Source organism: Neovison vison, chromosome 6 (genome assembly GCF_020171115.1).
Source record: "Neovison vison isolate M4711 chromosome 6, ASM_NN_V1, whole genome shotgun sequence".
In the NCBI taxonomy this organism is placed as follows: domain Eukaryota; kingdom Metazoa; phylum Chordata; class Mammalia; order Carnivora; family Mustelidae; genus Neogale; species Neogale vison.
Genome location: NC_058096.1, coordinates 181773294 through 181800688, shown reverse-complemented (window position 1 = coordinate 181800688; position 27395 = coordinate 181773294). Strand labels below are relative to the sequence as shown.

General features: G+C 40.8%; 1 protein-coding gene across 6 annotated transcripts in view; it reads left to right on the top strand.

The window, feature by feature from the left end:
• The window catches only part of CHL1 (cell adhesion molecule L1 like), a 220588-nt gene that overhangs the window by 159383 nt on the left and 33810 nt on the right, over nt 1-27395 (top strand). For all 6 annotated transcript variants that reach the window (XM_044253141.1, XM_044253142.1, XM_044253140.1 and 3 more), the window contains 6 exons: nt 8010-8194; nt 14529-14660; nt 20457-20597; nt 21153-21264; nt 23410-23576; nt 26013-26178. In XM_044253141.1, the coding sequence (XP_044109076.1) occupies nt 8010-8194; nt 14529-14660; nt 20457-20597; nt 21153-21264; nt 23410-23576; nt 26013-26178 (903 nt within the window). The remainder of the gene's footprint in view (nt 1-8009; nt 8195-14528; nt 14661-20456; nt 20598-21152; nt 21265-23409; nt 23577-26012; nt 26179-27395) is intronic.

Here is a 27395-nt window from a genome sequence, read left to right as displayed (position 1 = left end):
CTTTCAAGAGATAGATAGAGAGAACTAGACTAGTTTTTGAGGACTGCCCCCCCCCCCAAAAAAAAATTCCTGCAGAAAGTGAGATGCTTGCACTACTGAAGCCAGGACTCATGGAAAAATTGGTTTGGAAGAACCAAGGTCCAGAGCAGCCTTTAACTTGGCAAACTGCCATTTTGACAGATGGCCTGGAAAGCAGGCACTTAAGAGACTTGAGCTCTGCATCCTGTTAGGTGGTGTGCTCAGGAAGCCGGCAGCTAATATCCTCTCCCAGCTGCCCGTCTGAGCATCATTGCTGTTCCCCTCAGAAGTGTGCCCTGTGCTCTCAGCCTGGGCAGATACAAAGTAGTGGTTCAGCATCTGAATGGCAGGTAAGCACTTGAGCCTTGCGTGGAGGAGGGGAAGAGGGTAAATGTATGTAAACTAAAGGACCTACATCTTTACCTCCAGTGTATGTTTTTGCATGATAAGGGGATTATTTTAACTGTTGCCTGATCAATACATTCTGAGATAAATGACAGACAATATGAGGTAATTGTTCAGTTATCAACTAATAGCTAATTAATTTGGCTACCAGCACATATTCCAAGAATATACAATTACAAAGGAAAAGGGGATGGAAAAAGCACAAATATAATAAAACACAGTGGTAGAAAGGACAAGTTTAGTATTGGACAGACTTAAGTTCTAACATGTTATTCATTACCCCAGTGACTTTAAGCAAATTAATTAACCTCTTGGAGCTTCAGAATCCTCCCTGGTAAAAAGTGATGATAATAATGCCCATCTTTGGAACATATCAATGTCTTGTGGCTATTAATAATAAAAAACAGTGAGGAAGGAAAAGCAGTGTCATTAAAAATAGCAAAATAAAGTTTATTCTATTCATGTAGCCCAACTAGAGAGGAGAAATAAAAAACTATCAGTTAAAATCAGCCATCAGTGCTTTCCACATAATTTTTTTTTTGAAGATTTTATTTCTTTGAGAGAGAAAGAGAGAGCAAGTGGTAGGAGGGTTATAGAGGGAGAGAAAGAATCTCAAGCAGATTCCCTGCTAAGCGTGGACCATGTCAGGGGGCTCTATCCCACAACCCTGAGATCATGATCTGAGGTGAAACCAAGAGTTGGCCGCTTAACCCACTGAGCCACCCAGACAGCCCTCCTCATAGTTTTTAAATCACAGTAGTCATAGATGGCACCTGTTGGGTCCCCCAATAATGGGTCCGTGATTAAAGGAGTGAGACTGATACAAAGCGAAGGTCAAGCAAAGCTTTATTTCACGCCAAGCATCAAGAATCACACCAAACGTTCAGGGCCGTGCCTCTTACAGAGAGGTGACCCTTCTCTGTTTCACAGACTAGCTTTTATAGAGCAAAGGCCATGTGGTTGGGCCTGGCCACGCTCAGGTGGCCAATGCAGTTGTAACACACAGAGAAAGCTGCACAGTGTTGCTAGGTGGCTAATTGAATTACAGTTTACCCTAGTAGACATTTGAACCAGCCTACGGTCAGACTTGGCACCCAAAAGGTGCCCAAAGGGCAGAGCCCATACTCCTTGGTAGCTAGGGAGACAGTATGCACCCCCACTGATTGAATACCTCCACCTGGCCTGACCCACCCTTGTATTTGGACTTTGTTTCCTGGGACTGGTTTCCAGGACTTGTTTTTAAGTAAGTTCCCCTGGGGGGGTGGGGTGGGCAGAGTCAATTTAAGTTTTACAACAAAATGGCAGTTCAACCGGGGTGGGACCGCTTTGGCTAAATAGACCCTTACATTCCCCCCTTTTCTTTGGAGATTAGTCAAATCTTTGCCTTTTCAGCCAGTTCTGTGTCCCTTTTTAATGGCTGCCGGACTGTTTTAATGACTCCAGTGTGATTTACCCAGAAACAGCATTTCTCTCTTAGGGCTATGCAGAGCCCCCCCTTATTCTAGAAATAGTATGTCAGGCCCTAATAGTCTGTATTTCCCACCTATATTTTAACAATAGGAGCAACAATGAACTCAATGAACTCATTGTTTCTGAGTCTTAGCTTTAGTCCATGATGGGGGGGGGGGATCCATAGGCAGCGGCATCCATCCCTGGGGGGCGTCCTCATCCTTGGCTCGTTTGACGTAACCTGTGCGAATCTAGGCCCCGATGCCTTCTGCTTTTATTGCCGTGGGGGTGGTAAGGATGACAGTAAACGGTCTCTTCCAGTTAGGCTCCACGTTTCCCACGTGGTGGTGGCGTATCCAAACACCAAGTCCCCGGGTTGGTAAGGATGTGGCTTACCTTACCAACAGGGTGGGCAGTCCGGATCCCTGCGTGGGCTCTTTTAAGACAGACTGTAATGCCTGCAGTGACCTTGCCATCTGCAGTGCCTTGGTGAGTGCAATCAGCTCCGCTTTCTCCGCTGAGGTTCCATGTGGCAGGGCTGTCGTCCAGAGTTCCTGCTCAGGAGAAACCACTGCAGCCCTCACATACCTCTTTCCATCGACCATGTAGCTACTCCCATCTGTGAACAGAGTCATCTCTGCATCCGGGAGGGGAGTGTCTCTGAGATCCAGCCTTATTCCTATGACCTGGGTTAGGACCTCCCCGCAGTCATGTGGGTGCTCAGCCAGCACCTCTGGTAGCAACGTGGCTGGATTTAGCACTGCCAGAGGCTGGAAGGTCACTTTTGGTCGTTGAGGAGGAGGGCCTGATATGCTGTCACTTGGGTGTTTGTCATCCGTCGGTCTGGTGGAGTCCGGAGAAGGCCCTGGATAGTGTGGGTGGTGGTCAAGATAAGATTTTGAACCAAAGTCAGTTTGCTTGCATTCTTGACCAGGAAGGCCGTGGCAGCAATTACGCAGAGGCAAGGGGGAACCCAGCCGCTACTGGATCTAGTTTTTTTGCTAAGATAGGCTAATAGCCTTTGCCAGGGCCCCAGAGTCTGAGTCAAAACTCGCTTGGCTACCCCTGCCTTTTCATCCACATACAAGTGGAAGGGCTTGGTAACATCTGGCATGGCCAGTGCTGGGGCACTCAGTAAGGCTGTTTGTAAGAGTCCTCCCTTTGCCAGTTCGTAGAGAGGTTGGGCCATCTCCGCGAACCGCGGTATCCACAGCCTACAGTAGCCCACTATCCTAAGAAACTCCCTCTTGAAGATCTAAGCCTAAATAAGTGGCGTGGCTCTGACAAAGCCGTGCTTTCGGTGCTGATACTTGATACCCTTTTCCTGCAGAGTCCGTAAGAGAGCCCTCGTCCCCCGCAAGCATGACCCATAGTCCTCAGCGGCTGTTTCCACTATTCCCACTAACTCAGATTCTTCCTTTCAAATCCTTCAATTTTCTGAAGTTTTCTCCTTATATCTGGGGCTGACTGATTGGCAAAGGCAAGATCATCTAAACGAGCTATCATACAACTTCTCTGAAGTTTACCTCAAGTTACCTAGCTTAGGTAAACAAACATTTAAAGACAACCAAATCTAGAATTTAACATCCGTAAAGGTGTGTTATTAAAACTAGTTTTTCTCTCTAAAATAACCCTCATTTCCAGAGATAGTCCAATCAGGACTAATTCATTTGAAAAACAAGTCCAGTTTTAACAAACTTGGCCTAATTATTTACATAAGCTCAGCAAGAACAGTAAGTAATCATATAGATCTTTTAGAATCTGCTTTGCTGGAACTTTTTATAAGGAATCTCTAGGTTGAACTTTTAGTAGCCTCTCTGGGCCAGAAGCCAAGCCATGTACTTGCCATCAGACATGCCTGCAGTACCTGTCAGATTGGGCGAATTCCTCTTCCTGAGGTCCTGACCCTGCCAGGAAGTGACATTCTTTACTCACCTGGTGAGGCTGCTGGGAACTCTGTAACAAGGTATCAGGCCAACAGTTCCAAAGGGCTTTACGGCTCCAGGTTTTATAAAGTCAACCTTCGTTCCTTTAAGCTGTCTGGTCATATCTGAGTCTTTTCAAATATGGCATTCCAGTCAAAGCCTTGGTAAAATAACCCATGTTTCCCATGGTGTCCTGTTACAAGGAGAACAGATTCTTATTGAACTTGTGCAAATGACTGATTGCCACGGAAGAAAGAATACTTAATAAGACCTTTTGGTTTCAGAGGGTTCAGATAGAGAGAAAAGTTGAATGCCTTGATACGTTTATAAATGAGTACTTTTACATCTCTGTAAGTTACAGATAACTTAAGGAAAGGTTTCCCTAGTCTGGAGGGGCAAACATTACAGAACCAGTCATGTTTAAAACATTAAGAGACACAACATTACAACCTTTCAGTTCATCTAGTCCCATGTTACCAATTCTGGTTTAGTCCGAATGCAGCTTTTACTTCTGGAAATTCTCATCCATTTCAGTTCCAGGATTTTAACATATCAATTTTAACATATCAAAGACCTATATTTGTCCTGAAAGTCTCCCATATGAATTTCCTTTTGGGCAGAATCCATCTTACAAGAGAATTGAAACAGTTACAAATGAAAACAACTCAGAATAGATATGGTTAAATATCAAGTGATGACCCTTATCAAAACATTAAAACTTTAGGAAACGTATAGAACCTCTAGAGTAGTTACAGTATTTACCCAAATGTAACCCAGGGTTTATCATCGGTTTAGCAGTACTTCCTGAGTAACTAGGCATATCAAGGAAAAGCCTTATGAGTCAAAGAGATCTCATTTACAACTCTGGGCAGGCAAAGAGAATTACACTTTTTTTTTTTTTTTTTAAACAGATCAATTAACCAAGAAAACTTTGCCCTTTTAAACAGAGAGAAAACCAGCTTTTTTATACCAGTGTCTTTCCTTTTTTTATTCTTAAGCATGCAGTTTTAAGATAGTGAGTTTGCAGGGTTTCCCTCCCATCATGAATGTTGTTGCAGACAAAGGGAGGGGGATCTTTCAGATGCTGTCCTGCTCGTGTCCCTCGCAGGAACTTAGGAGTGTCTTAGCTAAGGTCTGTCCGTATAAGCCCTGGACCAGGCTACTCTTTGGAATAGATGACCGTTATGCCATATGAGGCCCCGCGAGACTCAGGGTGCAGCCCACTCAGACTCCATGGCCGAAGCGGTGGAGCCATACAGACACTTCACACAGTCGGGCACTCTTCAGATTCAAACAGGTTGGACACCCCCCTCTGGGTATCCCTGGCTAATGGGAGGTGAGCAGTCTCCCTTTCCTTTCTTTACAAATGAAACTAGCTCCGACGGCCACGGGGCTGTTTTTCTTTCTTTCTTACTCAAACAGGATCAGGCATCTGATCTTTTTCTCTCTTTCTACATATCTCCTACTTTTCTACATATAGAGTTGCTTCCCTTATTCCATCAGTCTTAGTTACACTTAGCAAAATTTTGTACTCTTAGAAATACCTTATCCTCTACGAAAGACTAAATATAAACCAGTTGTGAACTGTTACAACAGAATTCTTTGAAGGCAAATTTATGAATCAGTTAAGCACAAAACATGTTTGCCAACAGATTTCAAAAGACAAACCTACTTCCAGCGACCAGCGCTCTAGCATTTTAGCCCATTTGGTTTAAAATTTCAGGTTACCAAAGACTTTGAAAGCTACTTTAACAATTACCCATTAAAACTTTGAGACAGCCCATGAACCATCAGTTTAGTCATCTCTTCGCTAATAGATTTCAACAGATTTTAACAAATAAAACGAGCTTATTTGATCTTAAGTAAAAACTCTGAAGTTTCACATTTACTACTGTTAACTCAAACGACATGTTTATCCTAATAAACCCAACAAACTTAACTTAGTTCAAATACTGATTTACGTTCCACCTGGGCTCACTCCACTTCGAATGTTTACCTGAGACCCGGGTGGAAAGATCCAGAGTCGGGGGTGTTAGGTCCAGGAGGCGCTCTTGTTTCCCGACAGCGAAGAACAGAACAAAGTGCCACCAGAAGGCAGAGAAAGGGTTCCCAGTTCTAGGGCTCATCAGCTCCAAGAGAGGAGCAGAAGCCTCGCTTTCCTGCCAGCAAGGGGGAGAGGCTAGGCAGTCTCCATTGGGCCAGAGAGGGCAAGGAATGTCCCTGATACAAAGATAGTTTCGGCAGCTGCCTGGGAATATTTTTTAAAGTCTCTGTCTCGAGTTAGAGTAACCCCAGTTGGCTCCAGTTATAGCCCTAAACACATGAAATGAGTGAGGGAGAAGCCCCACATCTATTAGGAGGAACAGAGAGATGAAAGTCAGAGTCCCCTTACTCTCTGCTTGCCCCATTCCTTCAAACACAACCAACAACACAACAGACTACAGAAAGACAAGACAAAGACAACCACAAACCCAGCGGCCCTCACCTAGAGCCTGCTGCTGGTGGGGGTTTTCTCAGCCCCCTGACTGCCTAGGAGGACTTAGACCCCTAGGCGATCTACCAGAAGAGGGATGGGGTGTCCCCGCATCCACTCCAGCCCTGGGGAGCATGGCTGCGTCCAGCTTCTCCCTGGTGGGCCATACCTGGAGCTCCGCAACCAAACAGACAGGATCCTGAGATCTTACCTCCGGAGGCTTTTCCTAGAATTTACGATGCTGGCTCAGTTCTCGTCGTTTAATCCCAGATGAGCCTCCAATGTTGGGTCCCCAATGTTGGGTCCCCCGATAATGGGTCCATGATTAAAGGAGCGAGACTGATACAAAGCGAAGATCAAACAAAGCTTTATTTCACACCAAGCATCAAGAATCAAACCGAATGTTCAGGGCTGTGCCTCTTACAGAGAGGGTGACCCTTCTCTGTTTCACAGACTAGCTTTTATAGAGCAAAGGCCATGTGGTTGGGCCTGGCCACGCTCAGGTGGCCAATGAAGTTGTAACACACAGAGAAAGCTGCACAGTGATGCTAGGTGACCAACTGAATTACAATTTACCCTAGTAGACATTTAAACCAGCCTATCACCTTGGTCAGAATTGGCGCCCAAAAGGTGCCCTAAGGGCGGGGCCCATACTCCTTGGTAGCTAGGAGACAGTATGTACCCCTACTGATTGAATACCTCTACCTGGCCTGACCCACCCTTGTATTTGGACTTTGTTACCTGGGACTGGTGTTCCGGACTTGTTTTTAAGTAAGTTCCCCTGTCGGGGGTGGGGGGGCAGAGTCAATTTAAGTTTTACTGCATAAACAACAAAATGGCAGTTCAACCAGGGTGGGGCTGCTCTGGCTAAATAGGCCCTTACAGCACCCATTCTCCACTTGTCTAGTTTTTGTGAACTGGGATTTTTCTTAAACCCAGCTGGCTTGATTCCCCACTTCTGTTTTCCTCCCTAAAGTGGAGAAAGTTATACCCTTGATGTGTGACAAGTTCAGTTTGGTTTTAGTTTTGTTTTGTTTTTGCTTTTTTTGGTTTGTTTTGATTGGGTGATCTCATCTTTCTAAGCAAAGGCTATGTGGTCCATTCCTTCTTTGCTCCCTCAGCAGAGGGAGAAGGCCACCTGGGTGGCCGTGTCTGTGCAGAGCCCACCTGGACCTAAAACAGGCTGTTTGAGGTCCAGTGAACACATTTGGCTGTCTCATCAGAGACATCAGCTTCATTAGGATTAAGAGGATATCATGGCTTTCCTCTGCTTACTGTTGGGTCCTACCTTATCTTGTTTTTCAAATTCATACAGGGAAGAGGGCAGTGATTATTATCCACTTCAGATCCCTCACAAGGAGATTTCACACTTGAAGTATATCTTGTAAATACTGAAAATTTGAAGAAAACCTTATGATATTTCTCTAAGTCCAATTACCCACCCTTTAATCTAGCCACACCTATTCAGCTATTATAAGTAGTCAGCCCTCTTAATAGAAGCAGCTTGGTTTCTATAGAATCAGACTAATCAAGGGACTTTAAGTAGAGGAGACCTAGTCAATCTAATGTTCACCATTGGTGGTGGGGTGCAGGTCTGTGCACTGAGAAGGCAGATTTTTATTTACTGGAGCTCTGAGTGCACACATAAAAACAATGTGTTAAGAGGTGTGTCCTGCGAGGCTCTTTGAATTTAATTTTGCACTTTAAAAAATGTTTATCACTCATTCATTGTTTTGCAGACCAACTCCACAGGTTGATTGGAACAAAATAGGCGGTGATTTACCAAAAGGAAGAGAAACAAAAGAAAATTATGGCAAGACTTTGAAGATAGAGAATGTCTCCCACCGGGACAGAGGAAATTATCGGTGCACAGCCAACAATTTCTTAGGATCAACCACTCATGATTTTCATGTTACAGTAGAAGGTATATTCCCCATTTATTTTTCTATTAAAAAAAAAAAAAAGGTGAATTGCTATGGGTAGTGGACCTACACTTCGAAAGCCTATATGTTAGAACAGGTAAGCCATTTAAACTTCTGATTTTGGTATAGGGGCTAGATTATATTACACTCCAATGAACCAGATTTGTCATCTGTCCCACAGAACTTTATAAAAGGGACAAATGGCAAGAAAAGATGTCATGTTCGAGATTAAACACAGATGACTTCCATATATTTTTTATTATAATAAACAAATAACATGCATACTATTAAATCATAGAAGTAGCATTACAAAGGAAGGAATTATTATGATGAGTATTATGTTGAGCTTGTTTCCCAGGCTTATGGTTAACTTGCTATGTCCTTGATCAATTTGTTTCACCTTTCTTTTTCTTTTTTAATTTTTTAAAAGATTTTATTTATTTATTTGACAGAGATCACAAGTAGGCAGACAAGCAGGCAGAGAGAGAGCCCCCAATTAGGGGCTCGATCCCAGGACCCTGGGATCATGACCTGAGCCGAAGGCAGAGGCTTTAACCCACTGAGCCACCCAGGTGCCCCTGTTTTACCTTTCTATACCTCAGGCTCTTCCTCAAAGAGAGTGTCAGACAAATTATCTTAGTTCTTTTCTAGGTGCATTATTATTATTATTATTTGTCCTTATCTTGGGTGCACATGACATTCAATATATTACTTACTAGAAAAAAGTAGATTGGGTGCTAAAGATACTAACTTTCTATCAAAAGATGGAAAATACACATTAAATTCAAGTCCTCTCCATAAATCCAAGCCTTTTAATCAATAGATTAATAGCTGTCATCTCTTGTATTCACAGAAACAAGTAGGCCATGATGTCATCCTTTAAAAACAATCTACATATCATACTGTGTAGATAACAGCAGGAGCTTTTCCTGCCCTGAACCTAAAAGTTCTCCAGACATCTCATGAACTTGATTGACGCAGACTGCTTTCTGTGGGTCTGATTACATCAAGGTCTCTTCTCTACGGTTTGGTTGATTGTATTGATCAAATTAATGGATTGATTACTGCATTTGTACTTCCTTAGTACTGTGTAGGCTTAACTAGTAAAAGGAATCGTCTCTTTCAGGATGCTATTTAGTGGACTGATGCTTTAGGGTTCCCATTTATATTCTAGTAAAGTTTACCTCTTAAGCCTTCAGTTTGTGCAGGGAACACCTAAGTAAAGGACTGACTGTTTTAATTAATGGGGGAAAAAATAGAGACTCAGACACAAATCCCACTTACAAGTAAATGTTAAGACAATTTTTTTCGTCATGCTGCTGTTGGAATAACACTGCATTTCCATGATCTAGCCCACGATGTATATGATTAGTTAAGTTAGGAAGAACGGAAAACCAGACATAAGAATATCATTTTCTTTGATTGAAAAAAAGCAAAACCTATGTAGGAGAAATATTACTCATTATTATCAGTATTGCGTGTAAATATCAACAGCTGCTAATTGATATATTCCTCTGACTTTAAATTATTCACAAAGAAATTCAGAGAGGAAGATTTGAGAAGTTTGTGTATATATTTTTAGTCATCATTTGATGCTTCTATATAATTCAGCTACACCATGCAACAGGGATATTTTTCTGTAACCTTTTACCCCTGCCCCAGCGCAAACACATAACCACAAACCAGACATATCTAATTGTTAACTGCTCTTACTTACTCCAAGTTGCTGACTATTAGAAATCCTTCCAGATGGCTGGAACATTGCTATGGTAGCTGAATATTTTAACAATCTGGCCACGGTTTTCTTGACTGTAGGACTGAAGCTTTCAAAAGAATTGCAAGGGTTGCAAAAAAAAAAAAAAAAAAAAAAATCAAGGATGTAAACTTAATTATGCAATTTAAAATGTTGGCTATAGGACTCCAAAGGAATCTCGGTCTCCTGAATGAATTGTCCTCACTATTCATAAAACAGCTATTAGCACTATTGAGATGTAAATTATGTTTTTATCAGGAACATTTAATCTTTTCTCCTTAATGAGAAGCTACTAAATGTGCCCTCAGTTGTATGTTTTAGGCGTTTCTCTTCACATATGCAAGTGAAAAGCAAATTGGGCTCAAGAAGTCAGTTTTTCTTTCTTTTTAAGTGTGAAAGCAGTAAATGTAAGCCTCATTAATCATAAGCATGGATGAACTTAATTTTATTCAGTTGTCTTCTGATTTCCTGCACCTTCTTTCCCCCCCCCTTTTTTTTTTGGTCTCTTGTTTAGAAACTCAAATGAAATAACAAGGGTTATTGTAGGATCACAGAATGATGCTACTGTGAACCTTGAAAATCAATTCCATTCTGAAAACACCCATTTGTGCTTAAGCATATATTATGTTGTATTCTTTCATGTGATATTTTTTCTTTATTACTAAGCACAACCAAATTCTGCAATTTAAGTTAACAACATCCTAAATATGAAAACCATGAGCATTTTCAAATTCTGTAATACTTATAATAAAAACAGCCAGGATGTCTTGACTAGGCACAGCTTTCCTTTCTAGGTATCTATGATAAAAATACTACACATCCAATAAGGAGATATATTAAAATAGCATCTAAAATATTCTAAATCCAGAAATCAGAATATGACCATAATCACATTTTTAAAAAATATTTTATTTATTTGACAGACACATCACAGGTAGACAGAGAGGCAGGCAGAGAGAAAGGGGGAAGCAGGCTCCCTGCTGAGCAGAGAGCCTGATTCAGGGCTCCCAGGACCTTGGGATCATGACCTGAGCTGAAGGCAGAGGCTTTAAACCACTGAGCCACCCAGGTGCCCCAACCATGATCACATTTTAGCTAATTATTTGAAAAGACTCTCACCAACAGCATTCATGTAGTAGACTTTGGAATCATTTAAGACTTTTAAATTTTAGTGTAATAGGAAAATATTTGTATATAGTTATATACCCATAATGATCTTAAGAAGATATCATGAACTCAAATGCAATTCATTGATATACTTAAGAAAACCTCCTTTTCAAATAAGCTGTTATTTCTAAAAAGTTACAATTAAGTCCAAGTTTGATGAACCTAACAATTTTGATTTAATAGAATATAGGTATTTAGTAGGAATCTGTTACTAAGCAAATAGCCTCCGTGTTGTTTCATAGATACCAAATTTCCTATTTTATGTTACTTCATTTTCCTTATAGTGATAAACGTCTCTAATTAACTTGCTTATTATATTCTGAATGTTCAGTCATTTGCACCTCAGTTTTTAACAGCATAGAGAAATTATCATTTTTTTATTTACAATTATGACAAAATGAGTTAAGTTTCAACATAAGTAGTTTTTGTCAGTTACCACGTATCATAAGATAATAGACAGAAGAATGGGATTCAGTGATGATGTTGTCTCTCAGAATTTTCCAATTTAGCCTCCCCCCAACCCTTCCTTGAGCATTTTTTTCATCGTTTCAACTAGATCTTACCCTTCAGGAATAGAGTTACGTGTTCTAAGCCTGGGAAAACATTTGTTTGTTCTCTATTCGTGCACGTCCCTAGCATTAGTTCACTCACCAAAAATATCCTGACCCATAGCCAGTGCCCTCAGGCTCACTGTGTGTTCTTTGGTGAACAAAATAGCAGCTAGCTAAATGTGTGCAACCAAGACATGAGATTATGAGACTGTGAATTACTAGAAGTGAGTGGTTCCCTCCTATCCAAGACTCCTCCTTTCCTCCCTGTGCCTTTCTCACTGGAGCCTTGAGGGACCTATCCTTTCTGTTCAACTCATAATTACTCCACATGTGTCTGTTCTCACTGTGCCAAGCAGAGGTGACACAAGGAAGACTAAGAGGCCACCCTGGCACTTCATTTATCTGAGAAGTATAAAAACAAATGTCCAAGCATATATATATATATATATATGTGTGTGTGTGTGTGTGTGTGTGTGTGTGTATATATATATATATATATATATATATATATATAAAAGCTTCTCCGAAAGGGGGAAGGTGAAGTTTAGTGATGATTTCTAGTGAATATACGAAATCTTGGTATCAGCCTCCAGGGGATAGATGTCGGGGCAGCTTGGATTTGGAAGCACAAAGTGGAAGTCGGTAAAGCGATATGGCCTTGGTTTCTATCAGTGGTCCAAATTAATAAAATAGTAATTAACTAGGAATAACATCACATTTACACTGGATCTCAATGCTGCTCAGTTTGTAGGTCTGCAGATCTATGGAGTGGCAAGAACACAGAATGGGGCTTCTTGGGGCGCCTGGGTGGCTCAGTTGGTTGACCGGCTGCCTTTGGCTCAGGTGATGATCCTGGGGTCCTGCGATCGAGTCCCGTATTGGGCTCCCAGCTCAGTGGAGAGCCTGCTTCTCTTTCTCCCTCTGCTTGCTGCTTTGTCTCCTTGTGTTCTCTGTCTGTATTTCTCTGTCAAATAAATAAATAAAATCTTAAAAAAAAAAAAAAGAATGGGGCTTCTTTTCTTGGTGACGCTGAGCAAGTTAGATGGCATCTTCAAGGCTCAGTCCTTGGTCTGCAAGGAGAGTTGGATAGAGTGATAACTTAAGCTTAACATGGACACCTAGGTATTGATGATATTTGTAGGATAACAATACAAATAAAATCCTGATTTTCTTATGCGTGTATATTTAAAGAAATGTCATCACCACATGATCTTCTTTATTTAATTATTTTAAATATCATTGATAACATTAATTTCAGGTGTACAACCTAATGATTCAATATTTGTATATATTAAAAAATGATCACCAGATTAAGTCTAGTTAACATCCATGGCCATGTAGTGACAAATGTGTTTTTTTCTCTTGTGATGAGGTCTTTAAAGATCTACTCTCGTAGCAATACAAATACACAATACAGTATGTTGACTATAGCCAACATGCTGTACATTATATCCCTGCGATTTATGCTCTTACGTTTAATTTTTGCTCTTAGAACAATAGTCTTAGTTTGCTGTTGTACACAAGGAAATTTTCACGTTCATGAATCTTTTCTCTCTAGCGCAAATGCTTAATTTTATTGTGGTTGTTTGAAAATATAAAAGTAACAATAACATCAAAAATGAGCATACACACACATCTCAGAGAGTCATATGCAGTTTATAATTTGAATGTTTACATTTTAACCTACCTGACTAAATATTTACAGATTGTAGATTATGAATACACAGTTTTAATTTAAGATTTTGTAACTAAGCCCACACCCCATGGAATAATTACTAGGGCATGTCTCTTGCTTGGACTTGAATTTGCTAGGGTTATTTGTATATTTTTGTTTTTCTTGGTGCATTCATAGGCATTTTCATTTCACATAATCTTTTTGTTTCCTCTTTACTTTAAAAAAAAAGCCATTTAAATGACATTTTTTTTATTTTACACATATATGTATCTCTAAAAGAGTTTTCTTTTTGACAAAAATGGAAATCCGAAAATGTCTTGGGGGAAATAACCAAGCAACACTTAATGGGAATTACTACCCGCAGGTATTGTGCAATTTTTTTCTGGAATCAAATTATCCAAACCATCCACACTTTAATCTAAATCTTTTATTTACTTCTGACATAGAAATAAACGTAAGGTGACAAAGTAGGACGGTAATATTTGCACTAAAGACAAATGTATCCTTCTGTCCTGAAACACCACTTAGAATTATACTATTGGAGCATTAGGGCATGTGAAGATGCAAGTAATTTAAATATACCTTTTCCCCCATTGTTTTGAGGACAATAAGCTAAATATTGCTTTTAGGCTTCCTTCTCCCTGCCTTACAAAAAAATAATCTCTAGGAAAATCATGTTTCCCAAATTTTTAAGATAGATTAAGTAAATATGGATATATAAATGCTACAAAATCATTAAGAAATATTTAAGATAAATGCTGAACATTTTAATTTCATTTAAAAATTCTGAAAATACGTTTATCGAATATCAGCCTTTTCAGATGCCTTGCTGCAGCTTGAAAATAAGCTGTAGCCAGCACTAAATAAACTTAACCATCTGCTTATCCCTCCTTCATTTTCTGTTAATGGGATAGATACATGTGTTGCCGAATAAAGTGATTGTATATATGCTGATTTTATTATACATGCAAAAAGTCCAAATTAGATCACACATGCACACATACACACACACCCTATAACACAAAAACAGTGCCCACCTTGCCTTACAGAGCCAAGTACCCAAAAGAGCTAGCGTGCACCACTTTATTGTGTCTGCCATCTGCTGGTGCATTATAGAAATACAGGCCTTAACGTGTTTGGACCTTCTGACACAGATAAAATCACTCATGATCTCTGCACTTTACTTCCAGAGCCTCCTCGCTGGACAAAGAAACCTCAGAGTGGTGTGTATAGCACTGGGAGCAGCGGTATCTTGTTATGTGAGGCAGAAGGAGAACCTGAGCCCACGATCAAGTGGAGAGTCAATGGCTCCCCAATCGACAGTGAGTGAAAACACTTCTGATTTAGTGCTGAAGGCAATGGTGCGCTGGGGTACTTGGTAGTCGAACATCCTGCGTTTGTATAAAAATGCAGGTGGGAAGTGGCTGGGCTATCCGGACAAAACCAGCCAGGGAATCCAAAATCGTGTCTTTCTAAGCATTTTGATTTATGCTCCGATTTATGGAGAAGCCATAAATAATATTCGTATTCATTGGGTCATTACATTAATTGTGTATAAAAATATGGTTAAAAAAATAAAGCAGGTGAATGAGAAAGAGAATCCAAGGAGGAAAGCCCATCACTTTCTTTCTCCTTGAGGAGAAATAGGTGCAGTGACCCAGTGGTTGAGAGCATAGGTTGGAAGTCAGGACTTACTGTAGACAAAGGCAACAGCAACCTTGCCCTGGGTTGTGCTCTTCACAAGCACCTACTCTGACCATCCTTTGGTCATGCTGGCCTCCTCTATTATTTGAGGAATTCACAGGGCCAGTGAGACCTGCAGAGCTTGGACGCATGTCCCCTACCCCTGGCTTCCTACATGTTCTCAGTGGAGCTCCAGTAGTGCCCAAGACCAGAAAATGCCCTGTCCAGTCAACTCTGAGCCCTCCTACAGGGGATGCATAAAGGCTGAAGACCGATTGTTGCTATACCATTTCCAGCAAGGAATTCTGAGAAGTCCAAAAATCTTCAATTTAACCTAGAGGTCTGGTCAATTTTTTTTTTTTAAAGATTTTATTTATTTATTTGACAGAGAGAGATTACAAGTAAGCAGAGAGGCAGACAGAGAGAGAGGAGGAAGCAGGCTCCCTGCTGAGCAGAGAGCCCGATGCAGGACTCGATCCCAGGACCCTGAGATCATGACCTGAGCCGAAGGCAGCGGCTTAACCCACTGAGCCACCCAGGCGCCCGAGGTCTGGTCAATTTGAATGTCTTTGTGAAAGTAGGATAGAACAAATTTGTCAGTTGATTATCTTAATTTTCAGTGTTTACTTTGTTATCTGTTGCTTTCACAAGTCCCTTTTGTCCTGGACCCACTCAGGTCAAGGGTAGACATCCAGGTGGTCCATAGACCTAAGGTCCCATCTAGGCTGTGTACCTTCCCAGGTGTGTGATCTCCAGCTGTTCACTGACTCTCCCAAAGCTTTAGTTTTTTAACCGCACAACAGAGCTAATGGTAGTTGGTTGTGATTGAATGAGTTAAATGAGGTCAACCACCTTCTTTTCTTCTTTTTTGTAATGCTGTGGAATCAGGGTATACCATAGGCAAATCAGGGTTTACCTCAGATAGTGGCTTATCTGTAGAACACTGTGGTAGTTTATAAACTCTGGGTCCAGAATGCTTCTGTTTGCTTCTAGGCTCCACCATTTACTAGTTGTGTGATGGGGCCTATTACTGACTCTCTTAAAACCTGCTTCCTTATCAGTAAAATGGGCGTAAAAATTGCAGCAACTCTTGGGTTGTTATATGGATTAAAGAAAATACCATGCAGAGAATGTTCAGGAAAGGGACACTCCTAAACTATTGTTTACTGTTATTGTTGTCATATAGCAAGCATTCAGGAAACCTTCGCCCTCATTATTAATATCCTCAAATTTGAGATTTTTTTTTTGTCATCTCCTCAAGAGAGCAGACTAAGAAATGAGAGAAGAGACTTGAGGTAGATCCGAGGGAAATGAAAACAATTGTTGTTTATAAAGAATGTTGAGGATGCTGAAATAAGGAATGCAGATTCTCTGGACCATAAAATCATAAAATTGTATATCTGAATGGCACTTGACTGTTTATGAAGGACATTCACATATTGCTTTGAATCCCCAAATGAACATTCTTAATGGAGGGACAATTATTCATATTTAACCACTTGATTCTTTCATTCAGTAATATTTATTGAACGCGTTCTTTGTGCCAGGTGCTGACTGGCCTTATTGCTTGGGAGGTAGCTGTGAATAAAATGAACCTAGCTGGGAGAGTCAATCAATAGATGAATAAGAACATAAACGTGTGCTTAGTGTGGTAAATAAAAAATAGCTGAGTAAGGGCTGAGTGTAATAGTTCAGGACCTAGAGTTGCTACTTTCTTTTAAGATAATACTAGTAAGCCCCCTGTGGTGATTTACCTTTAAGGAGAAGGCCTGAAGGAGGCGAGAGAGGCGGCCACAGAAATATGTGTGGAAGAGCTTTCAGGGTAAAGAGGTCAGTGAGTGCAAAGACCCTGGGGTGTGTTCAGAGTGTTGATTTCAAGCAAGGAGTCCGGGATGGTTGAAGCTGAGTGAGTGGGCATTGCTAGGATGTGAGATCAGTCAGCAGGTACAGGGGCCCTATCATGCATATCAAGGTGAAAGCCTGACTGGAGACTGGTGGTTTTGTCGTAAATAAGATGGGCAGCACATGGAGGGTCTTGAGCACAAGAATGATGTGATCTAATCTATTAACAAAAGATTGTTCCGACCACTGAATGGAGAAGCGACTGCGGGACTACTCCAGCCAGAAGTGGCCTGAAAGACCCTAGAGCTGAGGGCTAGGTTGGTGGTAGTAATGATGAGGTTCTGGATGTCTTCTCAAAGTAGAGCCAGTAGGTTTGTTCCTGGATGGGGAGGTCAGGGCTGAAAATAAACTTACACAAGACAGCATAGCTGAATAATAGCAGCTATAGAACCAAAGCCACATCTTCACAGTCTGAGGTCAGTGTTCCTTCCACAGCTCTTGACCACAGCTCTCCTTGCTCCCCTGCAAATGGTTGTAACCATCTATAGGTTGGGATGCTTGGTGATGGTGGGCTAACTAAAGGATCTGAAATCTCTCTGAGCTTATAGGTCTAGCAATTCTGTATCCTTTATATGTAGTATTTCAAAATTCAATGAGACAGGTTACTAGTATTGGTAACCGTCCTAATCTTTTTAAAATACTTTGCATGCAGTATCTGTGAGCTTTCTTAGAAGCCCTGCAGAAGAGATTTTTTATTTTTATTATTTTTTTTTTATTCTCCAGTTTGCACGTGTGGCAACTAAGGTTTCAGGGAGGTCATGCTACTTGATTGAGGACACAACCCCAGTATATTTAGAGCTAGACATGGGGCCCAGAAATGATTAAGTGTCAGAGCTGAAGTTTCTCCCACCATATTTATTGCACTCTCACCCACTGAGCTGACCAAAGACAACTGATGACAGACAGCACTAGCGTGTTTTGCTTGATGTTGATGCAGAACTGGCTTTCTTGAATACCAGGAGCTCTTGTTATCCTTGGCCCGTATGCAGCAATGCTCTCTAGTTGCCATACCTCTCCTGAAAGGCAGCGTGGAGCCATGCTTATTAGCTCTGGGTCATCTCAAATCTGAGGCTATAGTTTCATTTCTTCTTTTTGTAATGCTGTTGAATGAGGGTTTACCATGGGCAGATGACATAAGGAGTTTAAAAATAACGATGGGGTGAGCTCTGAAAGTTGTAGATCTGGGTGTCCACGTGGGCATGCAGAATCAGGTCAGAGGTTCAGTCCTTTGCAGCCTTAAAGAACATCAAAGAACAACTCATCCTGGCCATTCTCAAGAAATAAACCCTGCCCTGCAGGTTTGTACCAATTTTCTACTCTTGCTATACAAATGATCACTAATTTAGTGGCTTGAGACAATAGACATGTATTATTTTACAAGCTATAGATTAGGAGTTTAGCCAAACCTCCTTGGGCTGAACTCAGGGTGTCAGCCATGCTGTGTTCCCTTCTCAAGGGACTAGGAGAGAACCCCTTTCCTTGCCTCTTCTTGTTCCTAGAGATAGAACACAATCCTTGGCAAATGACTCTCCATCTCCAAAGTCAGCATCATTGCGTATCTGACCATCCTATCCTAGCCCCGTGTCCCTTTATCTGGCCACAGCCAAGGAAGCTTCTCTGCTTGTAAGGAGCCATATAATTACATTGGGCCCACTTAGATAATCCAGGGTAATACCTCCAATACAAGGTCCTTAATCATCTCTGCAAAGTCCCTTTTGCCACGGAAGGTATAATATTTTGTAGTGGTAGAAGTTAGAACATGGGTATCTGTTGGGGGCTCTTACTCTGCCTACCACAAAGATCTTCTAGGAATAAAATGCTACCCAACATAAATGGTTTTCCATCATTTCAGGAAATATTTTCTGGCTGTCTCCTCTGTGCCTTGAAAGCAGGCACTGGGGAAACTGTATGCAATGCACAGACAAGGTCCTGTCTATGTGGAGTTCACAGTCAAGTGTAAAATTTTGTTGATTTTTGACTACCAAATGTATACAAAAAATCTTCTATTTTAATAAGCAATACTCTGTGTTTTCTATAAACCAAAACTTAGTATAGTCACTATTTTGTATAATAGAGACACAATAGAGACACTGGGTGGCTCAGTCAGTTAAGTCTCTGCCTTCGACTCAGGTCATGGTCCCGGAGTGCTGGGACAGAGCCCCACATCGGGCTTCCTGCTCAGCGGGGAGTCTCCTTCTCCCTCTGCGCTTTCCCCTTGCTCATGCTCTCTCTTTCAAATAAATAAATAAAATCTTTAAAAAAAAATACACACACACACACACACACAAAATAGACACACAATAAGGAAAAAAATTAGGTTTCTTGATAATCTTGTCATTTATTTCTTTCAGGTTTCTAAAAAATTTTTATTTATATTTAGAAAGAGAGAAAGTGAGAGCAGGAAGGGGCAGAGGGAGGGAGAGAGAATCTTAAGCAGGCTCCACGCTCAGCCCAGCGTCGTGATTGATCTCACGACTCTGAGATCATGACCCTAACCAAAATCAAGAGTTGGATGCTCAACTAACTGGGCCAACGAGGTGCCCCTTGTAATGTTACTTAAATTAAAAATTTTAACATCCGTGCCCCTCAGTCATCATTCCTAGCTAATATTTCCTTTACACTGCTTGTTTGTAGTGTCATAACAAGGCCACAGGATTTGGTATATGTGCTGCTGAAGCGAGCACATAAGGCCACAGGATTTGGCACGTGTCATTCATTTCTCCAAAATCCAGTCCCTCCTTCTACAATGGCCATGTTAGTACTAATCTAGCAGGTTCTGAGCCATGTTCGTGAGAGCGCATATGCTGTTTCCAACAGAGTTCTTTGACCCTTAATAAATGTACTCGAAATATTAGATTTTCTAATTTCCCAAAGATATTTCCAGAATTATACCTGGGTTAGGATTTATTGGTTGGATTTATTGCCAAAACATAGAAAATCGAGCCCCTGATCTCAAGAAGTATTTAACCTTACTGTGAGAAAACAAAATATATGAGCTGTGTATCCAAGTGGTTAAATGGCAAAGCAAGACAAGTGAAATGCATGATATAGATCAGAAAATGACATGGGGGAAGAACAATCATATAGAGGAACAGAAGTGTCAAATGGGGAACAAAGGAGCCAGTGTTGGTGGACTGGGGGGCTCACTCCATGCTGATCATGTGATTTGTGTTGGCAGTATCAGGACCTAAATATATAAGAGTAAGTGAGGTTTAGTTATAGTGGGACTTGAGTGCTGAACAGAAAATCTGAAATTTTATTTATGGGTTTGGGTAGGGAGAGGCAATGAGCTAGAGATCAACAAATATTTTAGCAATAAATATTAATCTGAAGGAAGATTGAAATTAGAGAAGGGTCTAGAGAGAAAAGCCCATGGTTGATGCAAAGAAATTCTACAAATTGGCTTCAGTGAACTATTATTCACCCTAAACTGGTCTTAAAATATAAATACTGTGTGACACATTTAATAAATGGCATATAAATATTTTATGTCCTATTTTTTTATCAAACTGACATTCTTTAATCTCTTGCAGAAAATCCATTTGCTGGTGATGTTGTCTCCCCCAGGGAAATCAGTTTTACCAACCTGCAACCGAATCACACTGCTGTGTACCAGTGTGAAGCCTCAAATGTCCACGGCACTATCCTTGCCAATGCCAATATCGACGTTGTAGGTAAGCGGACTGTTTACCTGCTGTTTCCTAAGGGAAGATGTTCAAGGTCATGCACACCAGTAGGCTGAATTCTGGACACATAAAACTTGGGAGGAATATCATCAAAGTACCTTTCACCTTACATTTGGGCATTGGCCTCCATACTAAAATTATACTTTCTTTTTTCTTTATATTTTTGAGAGAGAGAGTAGGTGTTTGTGTGAGCGCGTGTGAACACACGAGTGGGGTGAGGGGTCAGAGGGACAGAGAGAATCTTAAGCAGACTACCCACTCGGCATAGAGCCTGATGCAGGACTCGATCTCATGACCCTGAGATCATGACTTGAGCCAAAATCAAGAGTCAGACTCTTAACTGACTGAGCCACCCAGGCGCCTCTAAAATTATACTTTCAAAAATGGACTGAATTTGGATATTTTTCTAATTCAGGAATATATCCTGCAGTATTCAGCTGTCTTCCCTTTCTGTTAATATGACTAGGATACAGAAAAACCCAAGGTGTGCACATTATTTTTTACATGAACGTTGACAACCGTATTTATGTCATTTTCAAATAGATGTCCGTCCACTGATACAAACCGAAGATGAAGAGAACTATGCAACGGTGGTTGGGTACAGCGCTTTCTTACACTGCGAGTTCTTTGCTTCACCTGAGGCAACGGTGTCCTGGTAAGCTGGTACAAGGTTTTCTTGAGAGAATGTCAGTGGTGGATTTCACCTTGTGTCTTCATCCATCATTTGACAGGCTGCTGTTACATTTGGCCAGTGCCTCTGAGAAATAAGGGAGCAAACTTAATTACCTATTTCTCCTGAAACTCTTGACTAGATGTGTAGGATTTTTCTCTCCTGGGGAGATTAGGAAGAGCCATTTCTGCTTACAAAGGAAAGCAAAGAATTGAAGTGATTACCAAGACGATTTTACAGATAGATTTGGTTTTTCATTATGGGTTTATCGAATGTCATCTATCACAGCTGACCCTTGGACATTGTGGAGGTTGGGGCTGATCCCCCTTGCAACTGAAAACTTTTTTTTTTTTTTAAAGGTTTTATTTATTTATTTGACAGAGAGAGAGAGAGAGAAAGAGATCACAAGCAGGCAGAGGCAGAGAGAGAAGCAGGCTCCCCGCTGAGCAAGGAGCCCGATGCGGGGCTCGATCCCAGGACCCCGAGATCATGACCCGAGCCGAAGGCAGCAGCTTAACCCACTGAGCCACCCAGGCGCCCCGCAACTGAAAACTTTTATCTCCCCCAAAACTTAACTACTAATAGCCTACACTTGACCAGAAGCCTCACCCAGAATATAATTGATCAACACACATTTCATATGTTATATGTATCACATACTATATTGTTATAATAATAGCTCTTTTTCTTAAATGTTTTTCTATATTTCTAGGCCTACACAGTTTGTGAGTTCTTTCAGGTGGTTGTGTATTTCCAAAAATTTCTCCAATATATTTAATTGAAAATAATTCATATACAGGTGGACCCACACAGTTCACACCTGTGCTGTTCAGACTTAACCATACTTTTTTGTTGCCGTTTTGGGTCTTTTCCAAATAATTATCTAAGCATGTATTCGACTCCAAACACATATGCTTAAAACTTTTCCAACATGTTTTTTGAATTTTATTTCAATATATCGATTGGTGTAGTAAGTCCAGACACCTCTTGTGGATCTGCCATATTTCTTACTTCACCAGAGAAGCTTGAAAGCACTGTTCCTAAATAAGCCTGCCATGGCTCCGCAGGGCTGAAGTTAGAGCGAGGAAGGAGAGGCAAGTACAGGTCGGATCCCGTCTCTGTTTAAAGATTGGATATTTTGCTCATCGTGGATTTTTAAAATGCTTTTATTTTTTAAAAATATTCCATCAAAATATTATTTATCTTGGGACACATGGGTGGCTCAGTTGGTTAAGTGGTTGCCTTTGGCTCAGGTCATGGTCCCAGGGTCCTGGGATTGAGTCTACATCAGCAGAGAGCCTGCTTCTTGCTCTGCCTGCCACTTCCCCTGCTTGTGCACTCTCTCTATGACAAATAAATAAAATATTCAAAAAATAAATAAGTAAAATAAAATAAAACATTATTTATCTTGAGTTCTGAGATTTTTTTGGCAATCCTTACATTTTGCCTCTGAGGCAAGTGCCTCACCGGCCCTAGTCCCAAGCTCTGGAAAGTCCTACATGAATGGCAGCCAGAGTTTACCCTCTGATTTTTTTTTTTGGTTCCAGCAGAGCCTCTTATTGTGCAGTGTACTGGGTAAATCAAGATTTGGCAGCAAATGCTCAGAAAATGGATGAATGTAGGAGAAAATGACTCTGGGTTGATAAGGGCAAATGTAATCCATGTCCACAGGACAGGAACTACTTCCTGGCCTGTAATATTTCTGAATGACCAATGTCCCCCCAGGACGGCAGGAGGTTCAGAAGGTTCATTATCTCTTTCAATTACTAGCTTTCCCATTTAGTACCCTGAAGCGATCATTAACTATAGAGTTCACCGTCAATATACCAGAAAATATTTATTAAGCTGTGAGGACAGATGCAAAAACGGTCCTTAAAGCTACAAGAAATACAGCAGAAGCATAGAGTATGGACTGAATTTCCTCTAGCCACAGTCTGTCTGGGCAGATCAGATACACACCTTGGCTAGGACCCATTCTGGGAAAAAGATAAACCCCAGTGGAACATTTTGTAAGGTCTCCAGAGCTCCTGAAGAAAGGGTAAGCTTGAATGACATCAGCAACCCGTTTCAGAAAGAGTCTACAGTTCTGTCACGTCTCAAACTGATTTATGCCCCTTTCTGTGTTCATAGGCAGAAGGTGGAGGAGGCAAAACCTCTTGAAGGTAGACGGTACCATGTCCATGAAAATGGCACATTGCAGATCAACAACACCACAGAAGATGATGCTGGCTCATACTCTTGTTGGGTTGAAAATGCTAAAGGAAAAACTGCAGTCACGGCCAACTTGGATATTAGAAGTATTTTTATTTTGGTTTTACTTTGCATGAATTCTCACATGGGTTCAGCTTGTCTTCCTTTTCCCAGATGAAACTATATGATTTATTGAGTGCCTGTTAAAGTTTTTAGTGTTTCGTCGATAAGACCGTCACAAAAATGATAGGATATGCTGATGATGTGTTCATGGCTTCTTACAATTTTAAGAGGGACTTAGGTATTTGGGGGATGACTGGCAACAATTTAAAATGCACTATTTGAGGATGTTTCTCTGACTATATTTTATTTCAGTAACCCACTCAACGTAATGTCATCAGCAATCAACTCTTGGAGCTAAAAATCTCACAAACCCATGAAAGTTCAACTTAATAAAGACCGGGGCATGATACGGCGGAAGATTTTTTTTGTTTTCTTCGTGCATCATAAACAGCTTTGCATTTGTTTCTGTCTTCAGAACAAAGTCCTGGGTTTCACTAGTCTTTTGCTTTTAAAATTGCTCCAAAAATCCTTTCCAGGAAGACATAGTAGAGAGATCCCGCAGTGATTGTAGGGAGGATCTATATTCTCTGTGACATGTCATTATCATAGCCGGCTCCTGCTGCTGCTAGATGACAAGTGTATTTGTTGAGTTTTCGTTTTCATGGGTATCCTGATATTCTTCTCTCTCTCCACACACATGCCCTCCATTCCTTGTTTTTCTTCTTATATTCTTCTACAGTATTTGTTTCTTTTTATACCCTAAGTTATCCAACATGCTAGCCCCATGAACTATATTTTTAAAGCACAAAGATACTCTCTTCAGACGTCTGCCTAACTCTCACGTCTGCCCACATGTTTATATATCAACGACAGTTTTCAAAATGCCCTTGTGAAGTCCGTGAAGATGATTCTTTTTTAGACTTTATAAAACCAACCTATATAAAAGTTTAGCAACTCAGTCAGATTCGGAGTCAAAGAGAGAGAAGCCCGGAATCCAAATGAACCTTCACATTCTCATCGCCCTATGCAGCGCTTGGCCCAGAGTGGACCTCAGAACTGTAATTGACAGAGAGATGGACAGGGTCATGAATGTTTCATCTGCTCTAAACACCCACTTTATATGTAAGGCATATATAGGAATCTTATCCGTGAATGATTAAAACACAATTTTTGCATATAAAGAAGAAATTTCTGGAATAGAGTTGAATGAGAGGCTACATCTTACAGTGTTTGAAATCAAGAACTTTGGTCACCATCAAACTTAGTTTCAGATTCTAGCTTCAACCCCTTACCAGTTGGGAAACTTCAGTGTTGCTTAATTTCAGTTTAGCCTTATGTTCTCTGGAAGGTGAAAATAGTAGTGTTTGTAGAGGTCCTGGTCAATTGGATAGGTGGTTTATTAAATGGTATCAGTTATTATTAATAAGTGAATTTCTGACTTTAAATTTAGAAATAGGAGTAGATGTTTAATAAGTCACTTAAAATTAATTCAGTTAAATAATTTCTTCAAGCTTCATGCTTGGGATACCGAATAATCAATTTTTTTTTTCTCAGTTTCAATTTTCAGTCGATGCATGTAGTAACATGTAGATAGAGAATATTAAACATATTGTGAAATTGGAGGTCAGCTCATGAGAGACTTGATCTCTGAGAGGGTTACCAAGTGGTACAGCAGGGTAAAGTATATCTCCCCTTAATACAGCCTCTAGGAGTAGGGATCCTATATTTTGAAACAGTCATAATGAGGAAATGTTTTTTAAGACAGCCAAATGTGATTCTTTTTAATTTATTTGATTTGAAATTGAATTTAGTTTATTTAATATATTTGAATGTGAAGTTAGATTTTTGAGCTACCACCAATTTACTTTTAAAATATCCCTCTCTATACCTCATTCAATAAGAATTTCAACAAATATGTGTTGAGTACTTGCTACATACAGGGTCCCTTCTGGGCTGTGTGGATACTTCATGTAACAAAACAGACACCGCCTCTTCTTCACCGGGCTTATGTTCTAATTTCCCACCTTCATGTTGATAGATCACCTACGCATGGGCTTTACTATTTAAACTCCAGTATCTGAATTATTAAGAAACACATTAATAGAAGATCAATTAATTTCCTTTTTTTCCCTTATGGTGGTGTGATCCCATGACCAGAAAGAACAGAGAGAGAAATTATTATTTTTCAACCTCTAGAGATATTTGTTTGCTCCCACTCTTCTTACTCCTTTTGCCCAAGAAGTAAGTGAGGGGAATTGCGAAGATATTAATTAGTACTTTCACCCTAATTTCTCAGAGGTTTAGGCCTGACGGAAAGAAAACAGAAATATGATGTCAGGAAATCACAGCGTGGCAAACACTGTGTCTTCGAAGACATGACTATTCTGTCGATGATTGGGGTTGATTAAATTGCAGGCACTTGACTGCAAAGGAAGCGGGGATGTATGCATCTCACTAGTCTCTTTGTTTGGTAAAAACAGATGCTACAAAACTTCAAGTTGCTCCTAAGAACCCTCGTGTCCCCAGATTGCATGCACTTGAATTATATTGTGAGAGCTCGTGTGACCCACATTTGAAGCAGAGTTTGAAGCTGTCCTGGAGTAAGAATGGAGAAGCCTTTGAAATTAATGCCACAGAGGATGGCAGGTAGGGAAGGGGTCATGCTCTGTCGTCATCTGGGCTTGGGATTAATACTGAGCGCTTGAAAAAAATCGTTGTGAAAGTGTTCACACGGAATTAAAATACCAAAAGTGATGAATACATTTCAGTCTTCACAGCAGGATTTAAAAGGTAATGCAGTGCACAGTTTCACTTTTCTCCCACATGGTTAACTGCTTCTTTTGCTGCTGACTTTTTATGGAATGTGTACCCTCCTGTTAACGCAGGAAACAGAGCCCACTCCGGGAGTGTGAGGGGTATCTGGAGGGGACCCTTCCCATCACCTGTTTCCATCCCAAACTCAGTCTACCTCATGAATAGGCAGAACCCGAGTCATATCTCCATTCCTTCCAGTTAGGAAGTACTGACAAACACACTTTTAAGCCTCCTAATCTCCATATAGAGAATACAGAAAAATATAGAGAGAGGAGGAAGTGTGAAAAGATGCTGACTAGCATTAGACAATATTAAGTACATCAGAGAAAGAGAAAAGACTATTTACTGATTGCCTGTGTTGTCTTTTGAAAGCATACAGAGGGTAGCTCTCCCGTGTTTTGTGTCATGACTGAGTAGGGGTTAGAAATAGACCATCCTGGGGCGTCTGGATGGCTCAGTGGGTTAAAGCCTCTGCTTTCCGCTCAGGTCATAATCCCAGGGTCCTGGGAGCCCCGCATCGGCCTCTCTGCTCCTCGGGGAGCCCGCTTCCTCCTCCTCTCTCTCTGCCTGCCTCTGTGCCTACTTGTGATCTCTGTCTGTCAAATAAATAAAATCTTAAAAAAAAAAAGAAAGAAAGAAAGAAAGAAAGAAAGAAAGAAAAGAAATAGACCGTCCTTAGCCAGATCTCACCTGCGGTTTTATGTTGTTACTCATCATTCTGAAAAAGTAAATCTGAAGATCGGAGATGCATTCCTTTGGCGAGACTGTGACAGGATGGTAAATAAGAGCATGGCCTTCAGTCCAGTTGCCTGGATTTAAATCTCAGCTCAGTTACTTCTTGTGTCTCTGACTTTAGACCAGCCGCATAGCTTCTTTATGCCTTAATGTTACAGTCTTCAGATACCTTCATAAGGTTAATACTCATAAGGTTATTATGAGTATTAACATACCAAGCACTTAGAAAACACTAAGTGCTCAGTCCAGTTCAGCTCTCATGATTTGTACTAATGTATGCAGACATGTGACGGCTTATCTCATGTCTTGTACCT